General features: G+C 45.5%; 1 protein-coding gene across 2 annotated transcripts in view; it reads right to left on the bottom strand.

The window, feature by feature from the left end:
- The window catches only part of septin9b (septin 9b), a 140003-nt gene that overhangs the window by 104689 nt on the left and 13120 nt on the right, over nucleotides 1–22194 (bottom strand). Inside the window, exon 1 of one of the 2 annotated variants that reach the window (XM_054751780.1) lies at nucleotides 15775–15808. The exons of the other annotated variant lie outside the window; for it this stretch is intronic. Within the exon in view, the coding sequence (XP_054607755.1) occupies nucleotides 15775–15793 (19 nt within the window). The 5' untranslated portion in view covers nucleotides 15794–15808. Of the gene's footprint in view, nucleotides 1–15774; nucleotides 15809–22194 lie in introns of those variants that run through there. 2 annotated transcript variants of the gene reach the window in all.

The following is a 22194-nucleotide window of genomic DNA, read 5'->3' as shown; positions in this document are numbered from 1 at the left end:
TTTACAGTATGCTCTAATGGGAAATGGAGTTCAACACAAACAGTTGTTTTCCGCTTGGTCCTAGAGCTCAACCAGTGTCAATTTAATATAGCGTAATGTTGTTTTTGGATGGTAAAAAGTGCAGGGGTCAAAACTTGACTTTGGAAAAAGTGGGGGGGGACATGTCCCCCCTGTCCCCCCCCAAAAAAAATTACGTCCATGAGCTCTTCAGATGTACAGGATGAAGCTTCCTGACAGAATAAACTCATTTTAAGAGCATTTTATATGAGCATCAATAACGAATGTGCAGTTTTACTTTGTTGTGTCCATTGTAACTATGGTGCTGTGTTGTAACTTTATTCTGATTACTTTATGCAAAGCCACAAATAAACGTATGGCGCTGACAATTGTAGTTGATGTGATTTAAATGACAGCGTTTCTGTGCTCAATCCATCAGGTCGGCGGGATGTTTACGCAGCAGACGAAGGGAGCTTTAAAAATAGACACGTCTCCGTTTGGCCACTGGCTCGTTCTGCCTTGTGATCATTTCACAGACGTGAAAATCTGTTTTGCCGTAAGGTGACAAAAATCAAGCACCTCACAGTGTTAAACATGTGTTCGCGTTTCTCCTGAAATCTGGGCTTTGGTTTAATCCAGCTTTGATTTGGAACGAGGAACCAAAACAAACTAGTGGTACAATCAGTGGTTCAACTCTACAAACATAATTACATTTATTTTACAGATTATTTAAAAGTATAACTTATGGATCAGGAGACCGATGTGCTACAGATCAGCTGTCAGTAACTTAAATGTGTTCGTGGCGCTTCATCTAAAGCAACAGTGGTCGCTAGGCGGCCCTGGTGCCGTCACCTCTAAACGGCTGCGATGATCTAAACTATGATTTTTCTAAAATCACTTCCAACAACTCCTATGGTTTGTTTCTTTTGTGTCATTTTCCAGAGGTGTCGACTCGAGTCACATGACTTGGACTCGAGTCAGACCTGAGTCATTATTTTAATGACTTCTGACTTGACTTGATAAAATCTATAAAGACTTACGGCTTGTCTCGGACTTGAACGCCAATGATTTGCGACTTGAATCGACTTGCATCTGGTGACTTGATGATGACTTGAGCATATCTGATATTTTAGCACAAAAGTGGCACGACACGGACAAAAATCATAAATCATTCTTGGTTCTGGGTTTGATCTTGTTCTGTTACATGCAGCAGCTCTTTGTTTATAACCAGTTTCAGTTGCACTTCCTGCTTGTTTGAGCAAATAAACGAAGCTTTAAGAAGCTTTTATTCTGGAATTTATTTATTATCATCGTCATTAAAACTAAGTTGGGCAGGTGACTTGATTATGACTTGAAAATTCAAAGTTAAGTACTAGACTTGGATTTGGTTGTCTTTGACTTGGACTTTACTTGAGACTTGACTGGAAAGACTTGTGACTTACTTGTGACTTGCAAAGCAGTGACTTGTTCACACCTCTGGTTTTTTCAATGCAACATTTTATATATCTCTAAAAACTTGAAGGAGACCTATTATGACTATGAAGTTCTTTTCTCCAAATCCCTCTCACATAAAGTGATCTTAGCAGTTTTATTCCTGACATTTTAAGTACCTTCCAGAAGGAGCTGTTTCAGGGCTCTGTCACTGGTACTTTACTTTGTGTACACTCGCAGCGGCCTCTAGTGGGGATGAATGAAAACACACTCGTGTGAGGTTGGGTTGCTTCAGGGCTTGGAGTAGAGCTGCTGCTCCTCCAGCATTCACAGCTGACCTAGTTTGTGATGTCACAAATGGTGTAACGTCCATAAAAGGTCAATTTTCACCTTTATATTGACCTACACGGTGACCAGTCATCTCTCGTCTCGTCTCGTCTCGTCTCTCGTCTCGTCTTCCTCCGCTTATCCGGGTCCGGGTCGCGGGGGCAGCATCCAAACTAGGGAGCTCCAGGCCGTCCTCTCCCCGGCCTTGTCCACCAGCTCCTCCGGCAGGACCCCAAGGCGTTCCCGGACCAGATTGGAGATGTAACCTCTCCAACGTGTCCTGGGTCGACCCGGGGGCCTTCTGCCGGCAGGACATGCCCGAAACACCTCCCCGGGGAGGCGTCCAGGAGGCATCCTGACCAGATGCCCAAACCACCTCAACTGGCTCCTTTCGATCCGGAGGAGCAGCGGTTCTACTCCGAGTCCCTCCCGAATGTCCAAGCTCCTCACCCTATCTCTAAGGCTGAGCCCGGCCACCCTACGGAGGAAACTCATTTCGGCCGCTTGTATCCGCGATCTCGTTCTTTCGGTCATTACCCAAAGCTCATGACCATAGGTGAGGATTGGGACGTAGATCGACCGGTAAATCGAGAGCCTGGCTTTCTGGCTCAGCTCCCTCTTCACCACGACAGATCGGCTCAGCGTCCGCATCACTGCAGACGCCGAACCAATCCGCCTGTCGATCTCCCGATCCCTCCTACCCTCACTCGTGAACAAGACCCCGAGATACTTAAACTCCTCCACTTGAGGTAGGACCTCTCCCCCGACCCAGAGGTGGCAAGCCACCCTTTTCCGGTCGAGAACCATGGTCTCAGATTTGGAGGTGCTGATCCTCATCCCAGCCGCTTCACATTCGGCCGCGAACCTACCCAGCAAGAGCTGAAGGTCAGAGCTGGATGAAGCTAGGAGGACCACATCATCCGCAAAAAGCAGAGACGAGATTCTCCTGCCACCAAACTCGACACACTCCACACCACGGCTGCGTCTAGAAATTCTGTCCATAAAAGTGATGAACAGAACCGGTGACAAAGGGCAGCCCTGGCGGAGTCCAACCCTCACTGGGAACAGGTCCGACTTACTACCGGCTATGCGGACCAAACTCACGCTCCTCTGGTAAAGAGACTGAATGGCCCTTAACAGAAAGCCACCCACCCCATACTCCTGGAGCGTCCCCCACAGGGTGCCCCTGGGGACACGGTCATAAGCCTTCTCCAAATCCACAAAGCACATGTGGATTGGTTGGGCAAACTCCCATGCCCCCTCCATCACCCTTGCAAGGGTATAGAGCTGGTCCACAGTTCCACGGCCAGGACCAAAACCACATTGCTCCTCCTCTATCTGAGATTCAACTATCGATCGGACCCTCCTCTCCAGTACCTTGGAGTAGACCTTTCCAGGGAGGCTGAGGAGTGTGATCCCCCTATAGTTGGAACACACCATCAGGTCACCCTTCTTAAAGATGGGGACCACCACCCCGGTCTGCCACTCCCTAGGAACTGCCCCCGATGACCACGCAATGTTGTAGAGACGTGTAAACCATGACAGCCCTACAACATCCATAGCCTTGAGATACCCAGGACGAACCTCATCCGCCCCCGGGGCTCCGCCGCTGTGTAGTTGTTTGACTACCTCAGCAACTTCTGCCCCCGAGATCGGACAGTCCATCCCCAGGCCTCCCAGCTCTGGTTCCTCCTCGGAATGCGCATTGGTGGGATTGAGGAGCTCCTCAAAGTATTCCTTCCACCGTCCGACTATAGCCTCAGTTGACGTCAGCAGCTCCCCATCCCCACTGTAAACAGTGTGAGCGAGTTGCTGCCTTCCTCTCCTGAGGCGCCGGACAGTTTGCCAGAACCTCTTTGGAGCCGATCGAAAGTCTTTCTCCATGGCCTCACCAAACTCCTCCCACGCCCGAGATTTTGCCTCGGCAACTGCCACTGCTGCACCCCGCTTGGCTATCCGGTACCTGTCTGCTGCCTCCGGAGACCCACAGACCAGCCATGCCCTGTAGGCCTCCTTCTTCAGCCTGACGGCTCCCCGAACCTCTGGTGTCCACCAGCGGGTACGGGGGTTGCCACCACGACTGGCACCAGCCACCTTACGACCACAGCTAGCAACAGCCGCCTCGACAATCGCAGAGTGGAACAAGGCCCACTCGGACTCAATGTCCCCCACTGCTCTCGGGACGTGGTCAAAGCTCTGCCGGAGGTAGGAGTTGAAGACCGTCTTGACAGGTTCTTCTGCCAGGCGTTCCCAGCAGACCCTCACTATGCGTTTGGGTCTGCCAGGTCTACGCGGCATGTTCCCCTGCCAACTGATCCAACTCACCACCAGGTGGTGATCAGTTGACAGCTCCGCCCCTCTCTTCACTCGGGTGTCCAAAACATACGGCCGCAGGTCAGATGATACGACTACAAAATCTATCATCGACCTGTGACCTAGGGTGCCCTGGTACCAAGTGTACCGGTGGGCATCCTTATGTTCGAACATGGTGTTCGTTATGGCCAAACTGCAGCTTGCACAGAAGTCCAATAACAAAACACCGCTCGAGTTCAGATTAGGTGGGCCATTCCTCCCAATCACACCCCTCCAGGTCAAGCTGTCATTGCCCACGTGAGCATTGAAGTCCCCCAGCAGGACAATGGAGTCCCCTGATGGAGCCCTATCTAGCACTCGTCCCAGGGACTCCAAAAAGGGTGGGTACTCTGAACTGATATTTGGCCCATAAGCACAAACAACAGTCAGGACCCGTTCCCCGACCCGAAGGCGCAAGGAAGCTACCCTCTTGTCCCCCGGGGTAAACCCCAACACACAGGCAGAGAGTCTCGGGGCTAACAAAAAGCCAACCCCAGCCCTCTGCCTCTCACCCGGAGCAACTCCAGCAAAGTAGAGTGTCCAACCCCTCTCCAGGTCTCGGGTTCCAGAGCCAATGCAATGTGTCGAGGTGAGTCCGACTATATCTAGCCGGTACCGCTCAACCTCTGCCACAAGCTCCGGCTCCTTCCCCGCCAGCGAGGTGACGTTCCATGTCCCAAAAACTAGTTTTCTTGTCCGGGGATTGGACCGCCAAGGCTCCCGCCTTGGTCTGCCACCCGATTCGCATTGCACCGGACCCTTCATGTTCCTCCTGCGGGTGGTGGGTCCACAGTTGGACGAGCCCATGTATCCGGTTCGGGCTGGGCCCGGCCGGGCCCCATGGGCGAAAGCCCGGCCACCAGGCGCTCGCTCACGGGCCCCAACCCCAGGCCTGGCTCCAGGGTGTGACCCCGGTAACCCTCTGGGCCGGGTACTCCGACTCTTCGTTTTAACCGCCATGAAAGATCCTTCGAGCCGTTCTTTGTCTCACCCTTCACCTAAGACCAATTTGTCATGGGAGACCCTACCAGGGGCACTAAGTGCCCCAGACAACATAGCTCCTAGGATCATTAGGTCACTCAAACTCCTCCACCACGATAAGGTGACGGTTCAAGGAGGAGGGTGACCAGTCATCACTGATATAATTCCAGGGGTATTTTCTGTACTATCTGCTGACACCAGAAGTTTCTGCAGTCCTTGTTGACATTCCGTGAAGACAAGATTGTCAGCCTATGCTCCCAAACAAAGCTTTCTTTTGATAAGACTGCAGGATTGCACACTCATGAAAAATGAACTTTTATAACTCATAAGTTAAATAATCATTAAACAATCATATGGTTGAATGAACCAGATGTTATATCATAACAATATTAATGTTTGGATAATCTGTGCCTAATTCAGTGAAGTGAAATTAATATTATTATTACATTGAAATGTTTATATGTTGTGATCAGTAATGTTTGATTAAACTAAATCCCTGTCTACACTCATACACAATGTTCATAAGATTTACATTACGGTCAAGGTCACATCTCACGTAAGTTTAAAGATTATTTATCCACAGAGTTAGAACATCTTGTACAGGGATGTGTATTTTTGAAATTCTGGCGATACGATACATATCACGATATAGGGGAGACGATACGATATATTGCGATATATTCAGTCAGACGTTACAAGCAATTTTTTTACTGAATTTATTGTAAGAATGTTCAATAAACAGTCCAAACTGATACGTAACATCTTTAACATGAGGTATCTGACCCATGATGGAGGGATTTACATTTCAATGGTGGAAACAAAACCCGGTGCACACTGCTGCCAACTAGAGGGTGGCGATTGAATTGCACGAAAAGAAAATACACAAAAGTTTGCATGTAAATTCTTTCAAGATTTAGATACACGGCTTTTGAATATCGATGTAATAATCGCAGGAAAAAATATCACGATATATTGCCATATCGATATTTTCTTACATCCCTAATCTTGTATCTGATGAAGGTGTGGTTTCTGAGGGATGTTGGTAACAAACATGTCAAATTCTGATTCGCAGAAATGATAAACTCTAGATTATCAAACTGGAGTTACTGCCGAGTTAATCAGAAAGTTTGTTCCCAATTGAAACTCCGGAGTGGCCAATCTGGAAGACCACTGAAACATCTCTTTGACGTGCAGTCAAAACCTGTTTGCACGCTGCAAAGCTGACACAACTACGACTCCTTAAGAGTCCATTCTTAGACGCAACAACCTTCATGCCTGTTGTGATCCGGGAGACGACTCTGGACTGACCTGGTCGCATTGCGGTTAATCTACGAACTCCAATACCCTGGGTAAACCCGACCCCCCGACATCTCAGATCCAAAAGGGCGTCTCCTAAGGGTACGTAGACACAACAAGATTGCGTCTGATGCCATTTTATTAATAATGAATTCTCTAGTTTATAGCAGACCAAATTCTTTTTCACCCATATTTCACAATTTCTTCCAGATACAAAGGTTCTGATAAACATCACATTCCATCAACACATACACATCCATCACACAACGTTATTCATAACTTGTCATTTATTATAAATAGACTAGAAAATAAATTTTAATTATATACTTGACTCTGTCTGAATTAATACGAAGTGTGTTTATGGTCACTGAATGAGCAAAGAATCCTAAATTATTCTGGTTAAACATTCAAAGATCAATCAGGTTAATATTCTCTTTTATATAGAATCATCACATCTTATTGGTCATAATTTAACACCCTAATCTCACAACATTACAATGGGATTTTTTTAAAGGGCTCCTTATAGACTTTTGATTCTGGCAGAAAATAGATGATTGTTTTTGTTATGTGTGGAGGTGCAGCAGAAGTGAGTGAAATGTCTGCTTTTACGTGGTTCTCATTGAGGCCCTGTCCACACGTAGCCGGGGATCTGCCAAAGCGTAGATGTTTTTCTACGTTTTGGCCTGTCATCCACACAAAAACGGAGTTTTTTCACACGAAAACGGATCTTTTTAAAAACTCCGGCCAAAGTGAAGATCTGCGTTTTCTCCGTTTTGGGTGTCTGCGTGTGGACAGACAAAACCGGAGTTTTAAGGTCCGCAACGTCACTTTCCACGACAAAAAAATGCTGACATCACGTGTGCGACCTGTGTTTACACTAGCCGACAGCATGGATGCCCTCAGAGCTGCGCTCGCTTTATCAATTGTCCAAGCGCTTTTTGCTCGTTTGTTTTTGCAAGCGGGATTACTGCTCCTTGCGGAAGACCACAGACGAAGGACGAGGTTAAGAACGGGGGAAGTACTGCCGCCTACAGGTCTGGCATGTCCTTAACAACGTATTTATCCGGGTACGTGTGGAAAGAGTTTTTTTTTTAAACGAGGTGGTGTGGATGCAAGTTTTTGGAGGGGCGGATATTCGTTTTAAAAAAAAACGGCTCTGTGTGGACTAGGCCTCAGAAGAAAATTTGGAATGGATCGTCTGGGGGTGTGTTTAGAAGACTGATGTTAGGATGAAGTGAGAGATGGGTCTATGGATCGAAGGTTTGTCTACAGTTAAACAGAGTAGATCCAGTCTGGTGAAGAAGGAGCATCAGATTATGGTGTCTCCTGTCATGGTCTGTGCCTGCGTCTTTCCCCATGTGTCTCCTGATGTCCTCCATCCCTCTCTAGATTCCCCTTTTGTGTCTCACAGCACCCACAGGTGTCTCCATTTTTTGCAGCTCTCTAGATATCTCTCTCAGGTCCTGTGTTCCTTTAGTTCTTCCCCAGTCATCCCTCTGCAGTGTTCATAGTTTCAGCTGTTCATTCTTTTAGTCTCTTTAGTATGTTTGTTCCCACCGGTCTTTAGTTCCTTCCCTTTAGAATTTCAGTTAAATGGTTGCTTTTCTGTTTTTAGGTTCACTAACCCCCAAATTCCACTACCTCCGCTCCGCTCCGGTCCGCCCCCGCCTTCCGCAGCCGCTCGCTTCCGAACTCAATTTTTACTGGTACCCGCTCTACAATGGCTCCGCTCCGGTGCGGAAACCTGAGGTGCGCAAACAAGCATGCGCGGGATTTTTGAGATCTTGCGATACAGTTCGAGCAATAAACGCGGAAGTTAGATCCAAACACCCGTTGTGTGGGAGAAGCATCGAAATGAACTGTTTAATCTGCCCATCATTTGTGTTGAGAGATCAGCAGTGTTTGGATCAACAAAGTGTGACTACTTTGATAGTGGAAACTGTATTTATGGCTTACTTTTGTGCATTTAAACTTCAGCCGCCATTGATAGTTGTTAAAAGTTGTTAAACCTGTGCATATGAAACAAAAAACGCCTTTTGTTTATCGATTTATTGTGAAAAACGGAAGCTGTGCTTGCTCCTTTTCCTGTTGGGCGTTTGTGATTTCTGTCCATTTACTGCGGAGGTGCTCCGGCGTCCGGCAAAAATAGGATCGATTCTATTTTTGCCGGACGCCGGAACAGAGGGCGGCGCACTGCACCGCACGGCGCCGCACTGCCGGAGCACGGCCGCAGTAGTGGAATTGCTCTGATTGACTACAACGGGACCGATTTTGCTCCGGCGTTCGTGTCGGAGCGGAGCGGAGGTAGCGGAATTTGGGGGTGAGGTCATGTTAGTTTCTTCCCTGATTAGTCATTGCTTTCACCTGGTCCTCCCCCCACACCCCACACACCTGCAGCTCATCTGCCTCCCATTATGCCCCAGTGTATTTATCCCCTGTCTTGTCTCTGTGTCTTGTCGGTCTATTGTTGTTTGTCAGCGTTGTTTTGGTGCTCTAAGTGAGCTTTTGGTGTCCTGTGCTCCAGGACATTTGGATTTTTTGGCTCGCTACCTTTGGACATATTGTTGTTCCTCCTGCTAAATAAAAGGATTTTACTTTATACCAACTCCTGCCTCGTGTCATCTGGGGTAATCTACATTTTGGGTCCTAACCATCCCCACAACGTGACATCTCCTCGTTTTCCTATTGTAAGGAGAGCCCGGGCAGATGAGACCCAGATCTCACTGGAAGGGTTCACACTGTAGGTTAACCACACTGAGTTCATAAATCCTACTGGAGTGGAAGAACATTACCACCTAACTTTCTTCTTCTTGGGATGTCCTGGGTTTCCCTCCTGAATGAATGATCTCTGTGAGCAAACATCAGACAGGTCAAAAAATGGATGAACTGTAATTGATTTTTTAAAACAAACAATATTTGGTTTGGAGAGTCCATTCAAGTGGAGGAGTTAAAGTATCTCCGGGTCTTGTTCACGAGTGAGGGTAGGAGGGATCGGGAGATCGACAGGCGGATTGGTTCGGCGTCTGCAGTGATGCGGACGCTGAGCCGATCTGTCGTGGTGAAGAGGGAGCTGAGCCAGAAAGCCAGGCTCTCGATTTACCGGTCGATCTACGTCCCAATCCTCACCTATGGTCATGAGCTTTGGGTAATGACCGAAAGAACGAGATCGCGGATACAAGCGGCCGAAATGAGTTTCCTCCGGGTGGCCGGGCTCAGCCTTAGAGATAGGGTGAGGATCTCGGACATTCGGGAGGGACTCGGAGTAGAACCGCTGCTCCTCCGGATTGAAAGGAGTCAGTTGAGGTAGTTTGAGCATCTGGTCAGGATGCCTCCTGGACGCCTCCCTGGGGAGGTGTTTCGGGCATGTCCTGCCGGCAGGAGGCCCCCGGTCGACCCAGGACACGTTGGAGAGGTTACATCTCCAATCTGGTCCGGGAACGCCTTGGGGTCCTGCCGGAGGAGCTGGTGGAGAAGGGCGGGGAGAGGACGGTCTGGAGATCCCTAGTTGGGATGCTGCCCCCGCGACCCAGACCCAGATAAGCGGAGGAAGACGACGACGACTCCATTCTATTAGGGCCTCCGTCACTCGTACCCTTCACCAGCTCCTCTCTTTATCCCCCCACAAACCATCTGGTACGATGCAACCAGACCATCCAAACACCACAAACTCATAAGAACTCCAAGTATTGTGTTATCCAGGCAAATTTTTCCTGTATCACATCCTACACACATCTAGCCTCCTGTCTTCACGTACCAAACACACATCTTCGTTTGCTTCCTATGAAGCAGATGGTCGTGTGGCACAGATGAACACGTGTGCTCGTTCACTCATGTGGATCAAACTCAACCCTCGTGCAAAGCTCAAAGAAAGAAATTAATTGCATCACACTCTGACGAAGAGTAGATGGCGAGCCTTGGGGTGCACATTAATGTAAGCTGTCGTTTGGGCGCATGACCTGTGGCCAACACGCGTGACACACACACACACGCTAAATTTAGCTATATAATGGAAAGGCAGTGAGCTCACCAGCAGTGAAGGGATGCCTGTGACACAGAGATGCACAATGATGGAGAAGGAACAGAGCAATGGAGATAAAAGATAAAAAAGGGGAGGAGGGGGAGGAACGAGCAGAGGAGCGACGGTGAGGGTCAAAGATAAATAGACAGGGGGAAAAGGAAGGAGATAGGGTGATGGCTGAGAGCTTCTATGGGTGAAAACACAAGTGGGAGCTGTCTGTACACACGCGCCTAAGGCAGATATGTGACGTGCAACGGTTTCCTCAAAAAACAGCTGAGAGCGTGTGGTCGAGTCTAATTGTAACATCTGTTAGTTTCACATAAGAAGACAGAATAACAAGGGTGTTGGCGACACCCGAGGATCTTGTGTCTGCTCTGGTCTCGTTAAATCTCAGCGCTGCTTTTGACACGATGTTCTGTTTGAAAAGCTCAAACGTGTTGTAGGGACCAAAGCAACAGCGCCACCTCAAACGGCTCCCCTCTATGTGGAGGAGCAGCGGATCTCCCGCTAATATAACTGTAGAGCAGCGTTCTGAATCGACCCTGCTCACAGAAGCTCCAGGCTGGCCTGCAGCTGTAGACACAGGCAGCACACAGCTCCTCATCAGGACATCCACACACCAGCGGCTGCTTAGAGAGCAGGTCCAGCGAGATTGTCCCTGAAGTCGTTGAAGTTGTTGATGATGAGTCAGTCTCATCTTGCATGAAAAGATCTTCTTGGTCTTCAAATACACCTTCTCTTTGCTTTAAAGTCATTTCTGATGAGGCTAAAGCTGACCAAAACGTTTCCTGCACCACTTCGCTTGTGGTTTCGTCTCCAGTCGTGCATCTGTTAGCACGTGTGTGTGTGTGTGTGTGTGTGTGTGTGTGTGTGCGTGTCACAAAACAGACTGATAACTGTAGGCCATGCACGTGCCCGCCATGGCCGTTTCATTTTTGAAACCTCAGGAGATTTGTGTAGAAAATGGTGCCGCGTCATGCTTCTCTATGCATGCACGCTTCGTGCATGCGGCCAACAGTCGTGTTTGCAGAACCCTAGATCTGAAACGGCGTTGGCTGTCTTTTTGCTATGCGTAACATAGCTTTGAAAATCTAAACAATAATAACTTTTATCTGATTATTCAAGCCGACAGCTAGAAAAAATACATCTCTACGTCTGAAGCTGGTTCACAGCCAGGAGCGAATCTGGCTGAAATGTGCAGAAAAGCACCTAAAAAAACAAACTCGGTGCTTTTGGAATTCCCACTACGGTGCAAACATGTGTATTCATATATTACACGCAACGACACACCTAACTAAACACACACACACACAGAGCTCCCCCAAGGCTTTGGTCCAAACACGGCAGCAGAGAGAATCCTCTCTGATCGTACGAGATGGTGGAAAGCAGAGCAGCGTGACGTGGAGCTGCAAGCCAAGGTCCAGTGACCTCATCTGAGAGACTCGCATCTCAATCACACACACTTAGGGAGAAAGGAGCTGTCCTCCTCACACAAGTCCCCTGCAACCTGGGGCATGTACAGAAAAGACACAACTCCTCACGTCACTCAAACGTAGGAGTTAAATTTAGAACCGGACCACACGCTCTCCTTGGAACCTCAGCCAAGCAGATTTTTTTTTACTAACAACTATCTCTTCATTTTCATGTTCCAAAGCGACTTCACGTTTGTTTTTAAAGCCATTTTACCTCATCATGAAATACCAGGCGAAAGTGGGAAATTCAGAAAGCAGCAAAGCTTCGTCACGCTTGTCTGAATAACATTTTGTAGTCAGATTGTGACAGAATTTGAAGTTGCTAATTTAAAATCATGGCTAGCTTACACTTAGATTAAATCTGATACTTGAATTAAAAACTATTTGCCACATGGACAGCTGGTGCAAAAACACTATGGACCGCGGCACAGCCGCGCCGTGTCTCCCGGTGTAACTTGAAGCGCTGTGGAGCTCGTGAATAATCCCACACACCTGATGTGGGTTGGGGGGTCAGACCCCTCAAAATCTAAAGCTTCATGAATGCTGGAAAACAAATGAGCTTAAAACATTTTTCTATGTTTCTTAACAATGCTCTAACATAGCCATAAATATTTTGTGGGGATTAAAATAAATAAAAAGTATTGATAAAGTGGTTCTCTTGCGTTTGTCTACAAACCTCTACCAGCAACTATTGGACCATCTGATTGTCGGTCTCGCCGAACCTCTCTGGGTCCTCCATTCATCAAGTACTTGAGTATTTAGCAGCAGAACACCACTGGTGTGAGAGGGTCGACTTTCCGTTTCCAGAAAAGCCTCTTAGGGAAGATACCCAAGTGGAGGGGTGAGTGAGTGCGTTTACATGCAGCCAGTAACCATTTTAAAACCCGAATACTCACAATAACCCGGTTCCGGACAGCCATGTAAACACCGCCAAAAACCCGGTTACTACACCTGTTTTCTAACCCGAATGTTTGGTCGTGTAAACGCATATCGGGATATCCCCATCAAAGCGTGTGTTCTGCACATGCTCTGTTGGCAAGGAATCTTGGTCTTTTGAGTAGCGAGACGTCTTGTATGCGCCAGAACTCCGGAAGTAAACAACAAGTTGGGAGCAACATGGCGAGTCGCGGTAAGAGCTGCTGGTGGGTCAGTACCAGCGCTAAAGCTCAAACAAACGCGGTCGCTATCTCTTCCGAACTGGGAAACATGTTGTTGTTTTCACGGATACCGGAACAAGAAGAACCGGAAATGACGCATATTGCGTCTGGACGTAGTCCACACGTCCTGACGCTACCCCAACGTCCGCATTTACATCTGGTTATGCAAGTTAGGGGTAACTCTTTCTATTTATGCTTGTAAACGGGTTATTCTGATCAACTCAGAAACCCGAATACCGACCTTAACCCGATCATAACCCGGATACTGGCTGCATGTAAACGTAGTCACTGTTCCTAGCTTTAAAATATTTCGCTAACTGTTGCACCTGTAACGTTATGAAGTTCATTATTTTCAGCTCCGCACAGCTGCCCCTGTACACAGTAACACCCGTGTAGAAAACGCCAAGGTCTGGTGTTCCTCAGACTGTTTACATTCCAGGAGAAGAGCCAGAAGAAGAACGCTTTTCAATAATCAAAGTACTTAATTTGTGATTAAAGCTAGTCGAAACAGATGTTGATCAATAATAATCAAGTGAATGATCTGTGAAATAAAGATGTCATGATTTATGGTTTAATGAGTAAACAGGACGACATGCACAGACAGACTGACACTCATCCCCATGGCAACGCATGACACATTGCTCCAACCAATCAGAGCCTTCAGCTGCCGCAAGAGAATCTGGCTTGTTGACTTAAAGTGTCCAATCCGCTTTACTAAAACTTTTCAACAATTCAGAGATATAAAACAAGGCAACACCATTTTAAGAGTTCCATTTTGACTTCAGTTCTATTCACCGTCATCCTAAAGAAAAGCACAGCCTGGCCAGATGTGTTTTCTTCTTTAAACTAAGAACTGTGAAGTTGGAGATTTTTGTCGTTTAACAACCAGACGACATCCTTTCAAAATAAGAGCACCTGCTGACGCTGCCGATTGTTACCTGGGTCGACCCTTCAGACGGGCTTTGAAACGCTGTGACAGCGGCTTCGACCAGCTCCAGCGCACATCCGAGGTCTTCAGACCTGGCATTTCCTGATCTACCTGGGAGACCCCCACTGGGTACGTACACGGCAAAATAGCAGCTCATGTCATCACTTTATAAGCCTCGTGATATCTAGTCATAACAATCAAAGACTACCAGATTCAATGACGTCAGCCTAAGGAGTCTGAACCAACCACACACACACACACACACATGCATCGAACATCACATCCATTTCCAAACAACACAGAGTTAGTCCTGGTAGATTGTAGAATTTGTAATAAAATTCTTAAACGATCCCAACTCTCTCTTTTCTTGTCTCAAGGTCAATACAGAGTGTTAAATGAACTCCCTGATGATAAAAACAACCTATTCTTCTGATTATAACAAGTGATCTAATTACAGTGGTATAAATACACAATATTAGATAATTATCTCACTCTATTTCACTACACACCCCAGTGAGATACTGGTTTAAGCTACAGCAAGGGTGGGGAATCCTGGTCTGTTGAGGGCCACTATCGAGCATGTTTTAGTTGTTTCACTACTTCGACAAACCTGATGTTAATGAGCTGATGATCAACAGGCTTCTGCAGAGCTTGATCACCTTCTGAAAAGGTGACTCAACCACTGAATCAAGTGTTGGAGCAGGAAAACAATTAAAACATGCCGAACACCAACTTTCAGGACCAGAGTTCCCCACCCCTGAGGTACAGCGTCACATCAAACACACACACACACACACACACACACACACACACACACACACACACACACACATTTTGAGTTCTGCCTCTTTTGTGTAAATAAGTACGTTTTTTTCTGGAAAAACTGAACACCAACTGTAATCAGCTGTGTGGGCGGGGCTTCCTGTAAATGGACAGTTCATACATTTTAAAGTTATGTTTCATGAATAGAAAATTTTTTTGCATTTATGACAATCGAGGATGGCAGCGACGCGTCATCCAGCTCTACTTACGCCACAGAGGTCAGCAACACATTTATTTTAAATGGTTTTCATACTGAATCAATAATCCGAGGGAATCTGGAAGCCAAATAAAATATGTTAGTTAAATCAAGGTGAATCTAAAGAATGTGAGATATGTCAATGTAGTGACTATCAAGTCCCACTTTTAGTCACCCTTGGGTGCGGGTGGAGGCAATGACTCGCTTCAACAATATTGTCCAGGCAGAAAGCGGGTTTGGGTTTATTGTCCCATTTATTGAATATGTTGACGATCACAAGCTGGGTCCAGAATGGCTATTTCTTGTCCAGGTTTATGTAAATGATGAAAATTATAACGGCAAATTAGACGTGGCATATGAAACCAAACGAAGCGGTAAAAACCGTGTGACCTCCCGTCACCCAGAAAACGCCAGTGCACTGTCACCTCAACACCTTTATAGGCTCCGCAGGGCCACCAGTGGTTAAATACAAATCATAGTGCAATAAACTGAAATGTACATAAAACATTATCAAAATAAACTTAGACCATAATATAATCTAAACCAAAACAATAATGGCTCCTACAGTCAATAAGGAGGAAATCACATAGAAGCAACATTATTATTCTAATAAAATTATTCCCAAAAAGCAAAATCATATCAGGAATCAGCAACTAAAACAGATTGCTGAGATATTTTCTACCAAACATCCTGGGGAAAGTGTTACAGCAACCACCAACACATGACCTTGCGGACAATAACACACACAGAATAATTCACCATTACAGAAAACCCTCTTCACTTCAGCAATAACTCACACAGGCTCCTCACTTCCATTTCTTCAGCAATTTAAATCCCATCGTCAGGTCGTTTGGGCTGTCAGAGGCTGTAAAAGTGCAAGTAGTGCAGTCTCCCTGTCTGTCGGTTCCTGCGTGACTGTGGTAACTCTGCTGGCTGTTTCCTCCTCAGCAGAAGGTAATCATTAGATGTGAGAGGGGAAATTGGCAGGAGTTGCTGTAAAATAGGATATCCTCAAAGTTCAGAACAGGAAATAAGAGGTTTGCTGTAGCAGCTGATAAATGTGGCACAGTGTGCACATTGCTGTTAAACTCTTCATCGATCATGCAGGATTTCAGAAAGAACTTAGAAATGTGAGTAACTCTAGATGATAAGAGCAGTCTAACGCAGGCTGCTCTAACGCACGTGAGATATGACAAGATGGAACACTATCAAAGGTTTGGCGTTCTAAGCCTGCTTAATTTAAGAACCACAGCGCTTAACTGTGAGTTAAGTAGGTGAGCAGAAGCATTTTCAGTAAAATGTGCTTTGGCTGATCATCATGAGAAACAGAATCCTGCAACATAAACCTAGCTTCTTCTAGCTGCGTTCACCTCTGAGGATTATCTCAAACTGATGAAGTGATGAAGCTGGAAAGTAAAAGACAAAGAGTTCCTGTTGCTCTCTGTGGCTTCAGACCTCTGTAATCAGCATGCCAAGCCCCTGATGTCTAAATCCACAGCTCGGACTCAAACAGCACACACACACACACACACACACACACGCGCACACACACACACACACACACACACACACACACACACACACACGCGCGCGCATCTGTGGTGATCTGCATTCCAATGAAGTTTGGCAAAGGAGAGCCTCCATAGTAAAAGCTAGTTTAACACTGTGGTCTTTATGTTGTATTGATGAATTAACTAACATAAATATCAAATAAAATGTTAATGTATTTACTTTTGGGAAGTGCTTCTTATGTCCTGTTAATGAGCTTTTTCTTAGTACAGAAACAATAAAAACAAAAAACAACCTAAAATCATCAAAGTGTCTGTGAAATTTCTAGTACAGCCTTGTAACTTTGGTTCCAAAAGTACCAAAGTACCAAAGGCTCGAGAAACTTTGATGCCAACTCTAAAATGTAAATCTACAAATCAATACATTTAGACAAACTTATCTAAAATTGACAGAATAATGGCAGAAAACTGTTTGCAACAGTCACATTTACAGATATTGAGCCAATTGGTGGTGTAGTAGTACGATTCACTTGCAACATATACTGCAATGTTGATAAAATGTGCAAGATCTTGAGTGAGAATGTGTACTACATTGCCAACGGCCTTTGAAACAGATGGCCACCAGTTTTCATTTGACAAGTCAAGGTATTGGGCATTACTGGGTATTACTATCTTACTGTGGTTTTCTTCATATGTTTGCGATGATTGAGTTTGTGTGGCTGATACAAATCATAGGTCTTTTTCAAGGTCTTTTGTTGTGGTGTACCTCAGAGTTCTGTTTTGGAGCCCTTGACATTTCTGGTTTACATGCTTCCCTTTAAGCACATTTTGAGCAATTTCAAACATGTTTAATATCAAAGCTACTCAGATGACATTCACCTATAAATCTCTTCTAAGCCTTCTGAGTTCTCTGAATTCAGCATCTTACATAACTGCTTAGACTGTGAGAAGTTGGATGACTAATTATTTTCTCCAATCAAATGAAGAAAATAGTGTAATCATACTAATCTTACACGACGCTACATCCCTGTTCACAAAGACACTAACCCCAAAAAACATTGACATAGTAGATAATAGAATGAGACAGGACAAAACTCTACACAAAACAACAAACCTCACAGTAAACTCCACATACTTCACATACAACGGAACAATATACAAACAACGGGAAGGCTTCGCCACGGGTAACCCGTTATCAGCCACCCTTTGCAAGTTTTTTATTGACGACGAAAACCCATAGCCCCCACCCCCCACCCCACCCCCCAAATAAAATTATGGAAACAATATGTGGACGACATACTACAAATCATGCCAAAGGGGAAAAAAGGAGACACTAACAGAACACCTGAACAATATCGACGACACAGACAACATGAAATTTACACATGAAGAATGCAGCAGAACCTTCGTGGACATGAAAAGAGCTATAGACAGAGTGACAGGACCCTGAATATAAACACAGGAAACCAGATTTATTCTGGACATCAGAACACCCTACCATACATAAAATGTCCGTGATCAGAGCATTATACCACTGAGCAAGCATAATAACAGAAGAATGAGACTGTAAACAAGAGGACCAACATATACAAAGGGTTTAAAGAGCATATTGCAGGTTAGAGACTCCCATGAACCACTGTTTAGAGAAACATAATAGAAACTTGTTTTAAACATTTTTTTACACATACATAAATTATTTAAGCTTTTAGAGTCATTTTTGTGAAAAAGTTTTTTTTTTTTGGCCAAACCAAGTGACGTCAGCTGAGGGAGTCCTGTTTGTTTAATCCAGAGAAAAGTATGTACTCTAATGCGGCTCTGACACAGAGGAAACTTTAAATGTCTACAATTATACTTCTGATGGACAAAAACCATAAAGTTATGAGTTTGCTGCTCGCCCCAGAGAGCAGAGACAAACCAGAGGGAGAAACCATCGGCCAAAGCAGAGAGATTAAGGCGGAGAAGCAGCGGGGGGGGGCAGCAGGTGTCTGGTGAGTTAACCATGCTAGCTTAAACTTGTGTGCTAACATCAAACTATTGTACAGATTACTATCGTGTACCAGACAATTAAAATAGTATTGGTCAGTTAGTATAATATTAATACTATTGAGCGTCTGTCAGCGGTCTCATACTCGTTAATATCCGTTCACCTAGCATAGTTTAGCTTAGAGAGCGGGAGAGAGACGCCTGTCATCCTATTCTGGAGCTCATACGGGCTTCTGTGAGCTGGATTTGACCCAAACATGAGCGAGGCAGTCGAGCTGGTATTTTTAAAAGCCGCGCATCCTCTCCTGGTGCAGTGGTTCTGATTTGTTCCGACCCGGAAATCAGCTGGCCCGCTGAGCCGCGCGTCTCTTCTAGTGGTCAGTTCTGACCTGGTTATGATGGTGGTCTGAGCTCCAGAAATCCGCATTTAATTTTTTAAATCCCGCCACGGGTCTCTGGAGCCCAGAGTAGACCTCCCTGTCCCGGTACCGACCGATGTGGGTTACAGAAGTCCGTCTTTTCAGCTGCACAAAATGCCCTCAGGCACGGAGATAGAGGCGTTGTTTCTCATATCTGGAAACCCGGGGACTCGATGTCCGGACATGCTGGAGTTGGTACAGCCTTCACACACTCTAGTTTATCAACATGAACACAATCCAACACTAGTAAACACACACACTGACTAGCATGACCTCTCTACCCTAAAACTAGCCACTCTCCACACTGAGCTGAGGCAGCGCCTAGCTTCTAACTCCAAATTCCATGTGTGCACACCATCGATATATAAATATTGGACAATGGGTTTCAATAGACTCCAATAACACATTTTTGAAGATAAATGGGAGGTGGCCACCACCGCCATTTTGACCGTGTCACAGGTTCCGTCAAGCCCAGACAATTCCACAAAAGGGAAGAGAGGTGGAGCTGAGAAATCAATTTCCCTCTGGGATTAATAAAGTATTTTTGAAATGAAATTGAAATTGAGGGTGGGGCTGTAAGGCTGGGATCAACTGACGACACCCAGCCGAACTAGCTACAAGCTAACCTGATGCTAACCCAAAGCTAACGCGGAGATGGGAGCTAAGCTAACGGAGGTAGCAACCTAGCTACAACCGGAGTTAACTGTGCACAACACCAGAGCTTCTGAGTCAGAGATACGCTGGGGTGACTGCTGGGTAAAACCGGGTGGAACACAGAGGTCTCCCGAGAGCTCCACAAGCCGGCAGCCGCGCAGCAGACAAGCGCCGCTGCGATCTGAGATGCGCAGAGCTGCCGCTGGGGAGAACCGGGTGGAAAGGTTTCCATCCCAGAGCTCCACAAGCCATCAGCCCGTGCAGCAGACAGAAGCCGCGATCAGACAGAGATGCGCCGAGCTGCGGGGAGGGGAGAACCGGGTGGAAAACATCGGTCTCCCGAGAGCTCCACAAGCCGATAGTCGGAACCCAGCTCCACCAACATGTTATATTTCAACCCATTTTCTAAAGTGCAGCATTATGTTAAATGCACTGGGTTTTACCCTATTACATTTAAATTTCATGGTTAAACAGTACATGTTAAAATCTAAGCTCAGCTCGGCAGTGACCTAAAATACATAAATATAATTTTACTTACCGAAAAAAATGAAGTGGAGACTCCTTGGACGCTCTATTAGTGCAATTAATGCCACAGCAAGTCATTTTGTCCCCGTCGGGGACCCAACAGAGCCCAGGGACTCAGATCACATCAGGCAGCCACCGGGATTGATCAGGCAGACTCCAAAAATCTTAAACCCCCTGACCAGGGAGCCGTGAACACTCAGGCAGACCAAGGCACCACGCTCCACACCAAATGTGGCAGGGGGAGGGCAGGTGAAGATGTGTAGCAGCACAAGAAGTCCCAGGAGAGGATAGGAGTCCAATACCCCACCTGACATATACAGACATACACAGACACACACTCCCTCCCTCATGCTCACACATACACATACAACCCAAAACTCACAAAAATGAATGCTAGACACCCACTCACACTCCCCACACACACCCTATTCCCTCTGGTCCCGGTACTGCTGCACAAGGGTGTAACGACATGAATGGCCTCATTTGTGACCCAAGGGTCACACTTCCCCAGCTAGGTCACACTGTCCTGGCCGAACTTTTGTCCAAAGGTTATCCATCACAGGAGACATAAAGTCTGCTAAAACCATCTTTAATCTGACTGCCTTTTATCTGTCTGCTGTTCCTCCGCAAGATGAAGGACACTTCAAGATTTAAAATAATAATTTTTAATAAACTCTTTTCACGGTTTATTACAAGGTTCATAAATAATCATCATAAATAATTATCATGGTTCATTATAAATGTATTTAATTACTGAAATAAATTATTATTTTTTGGTTAATAATAACTATTATTTATGATAATCAGTAATATTGATCAGTAACCAGAAGGTCATGTACACTTGTACACACCATGCAGAGGGGACAGACCAGGGTAAAGGTAACTAAACCTCACATGTCTTTACTCCATAACCAAAGCTTTCTATCTCTGAGAGGGCGTGTCCTGACGTTTTAATAAAACCATACTCCTTAGTTCAAGCTTCAGTTCTTGAACCGACCAGAAACTCTCTGTGGCGACGAGAGTCCCAGAGGATAAGGGTCGGACGCCCAAAGCCTCCACCTAAGCTGCTCTGTCACGCCGATAGAATTGCTCCGAATAAACACCACCTGCCACCAGCTGACGCGAAACTCCTTCAGAGTTATTGATTTTTTTGAGACGCAACCGGTTTCATCAGTCGTGACCCGGAGACATCTCAGGACCGATTTGGTCGCACCAAGGTCCTTCTACCAACCTCGTGCTTGGGGGTTCATCATCTCCACCTGACATCTTGGATCCAACACGGGGTCTCCTGACTGGGTGAGGTAGACACTTCCGACAGATGGCATCTGTTTGCTGTTCTCTTTAAGAAATAACTTAGTTAGCTGCAAAACAACTTTTCCACCCAGAACGCGTTTCTCTCTCTGAAAGAAATCGTCTGAGATTCCATCCACGCATCCAAACATACGCATTTCAATTTAGTTTTCATCTAGACACAGGTTGCTCTTAATACCAGGTTTTAATATCAAAGCTGTTATAAATTGTCATCTTTAAATTGTTAGTAATAAATTCTTAACTTTTTAAACCTGACTCTTCTTTGAAATGAAACACAGAATGGTGTATATTTGGTTATTGAGCAAGCAAAGATTCCTTTGAGTCTTCTGGTTTAATAAATAAACTTTTGCTATTAATTTAAATATCTTAACTTAAATATTAATCTTTGGATTAAATATAGACCAAGCCAATTGGTGTATGAACTTCTATCGATTGTACAAATATCCTGGATATTTATTAGGGATGAGCGAGTACACCACTATCTGTATCTGTTCAACCAACTAAATTATCTGTATCTGTATCTGTACTCGGAATGGGCGTGGCATAACCCGGAATGGGCGTGGCATAACCCAGAAGTGGGTGTGGTTTACATCAATATATTATTTTAAGTCTGAAATTGATATGGATTGATCAGAAGTTGCTATGTGTATTGTTTATTTGAAAACTATTTACAGAGCAGCCTCAGAATTGAGATTAAATACTTTTGATCACAATAGTAAAGAAACTATTACAGAACAAGTGTTTCAATAAAATTAGAACATTAATATTTAAGTGCATGAATTAATACATCTGAACTCATGCAGTAGGAACTAGGAAA

The sequence above is a fragment of the Nothobranchius furzeri genome, chromosome 7 (assembly GCF_043380555.1).
Source record: "Nothobranchius furzeri strain GRZ-AD chromosome 7, NfurGRZ-RIMD1, whole genome shotgun sequence".
In the NCBI taxonomy this organism is placed as follows: Eukaryota; Metazoa; Chordata; class Actinopteri; order Cyprinodontiformes; family Nothobranchiidae; genus Nothobranchius; species Nothobranchius furzeri.
This window is presented reverse-complemented; position numbering and strand designations above follow the sequence as displayed.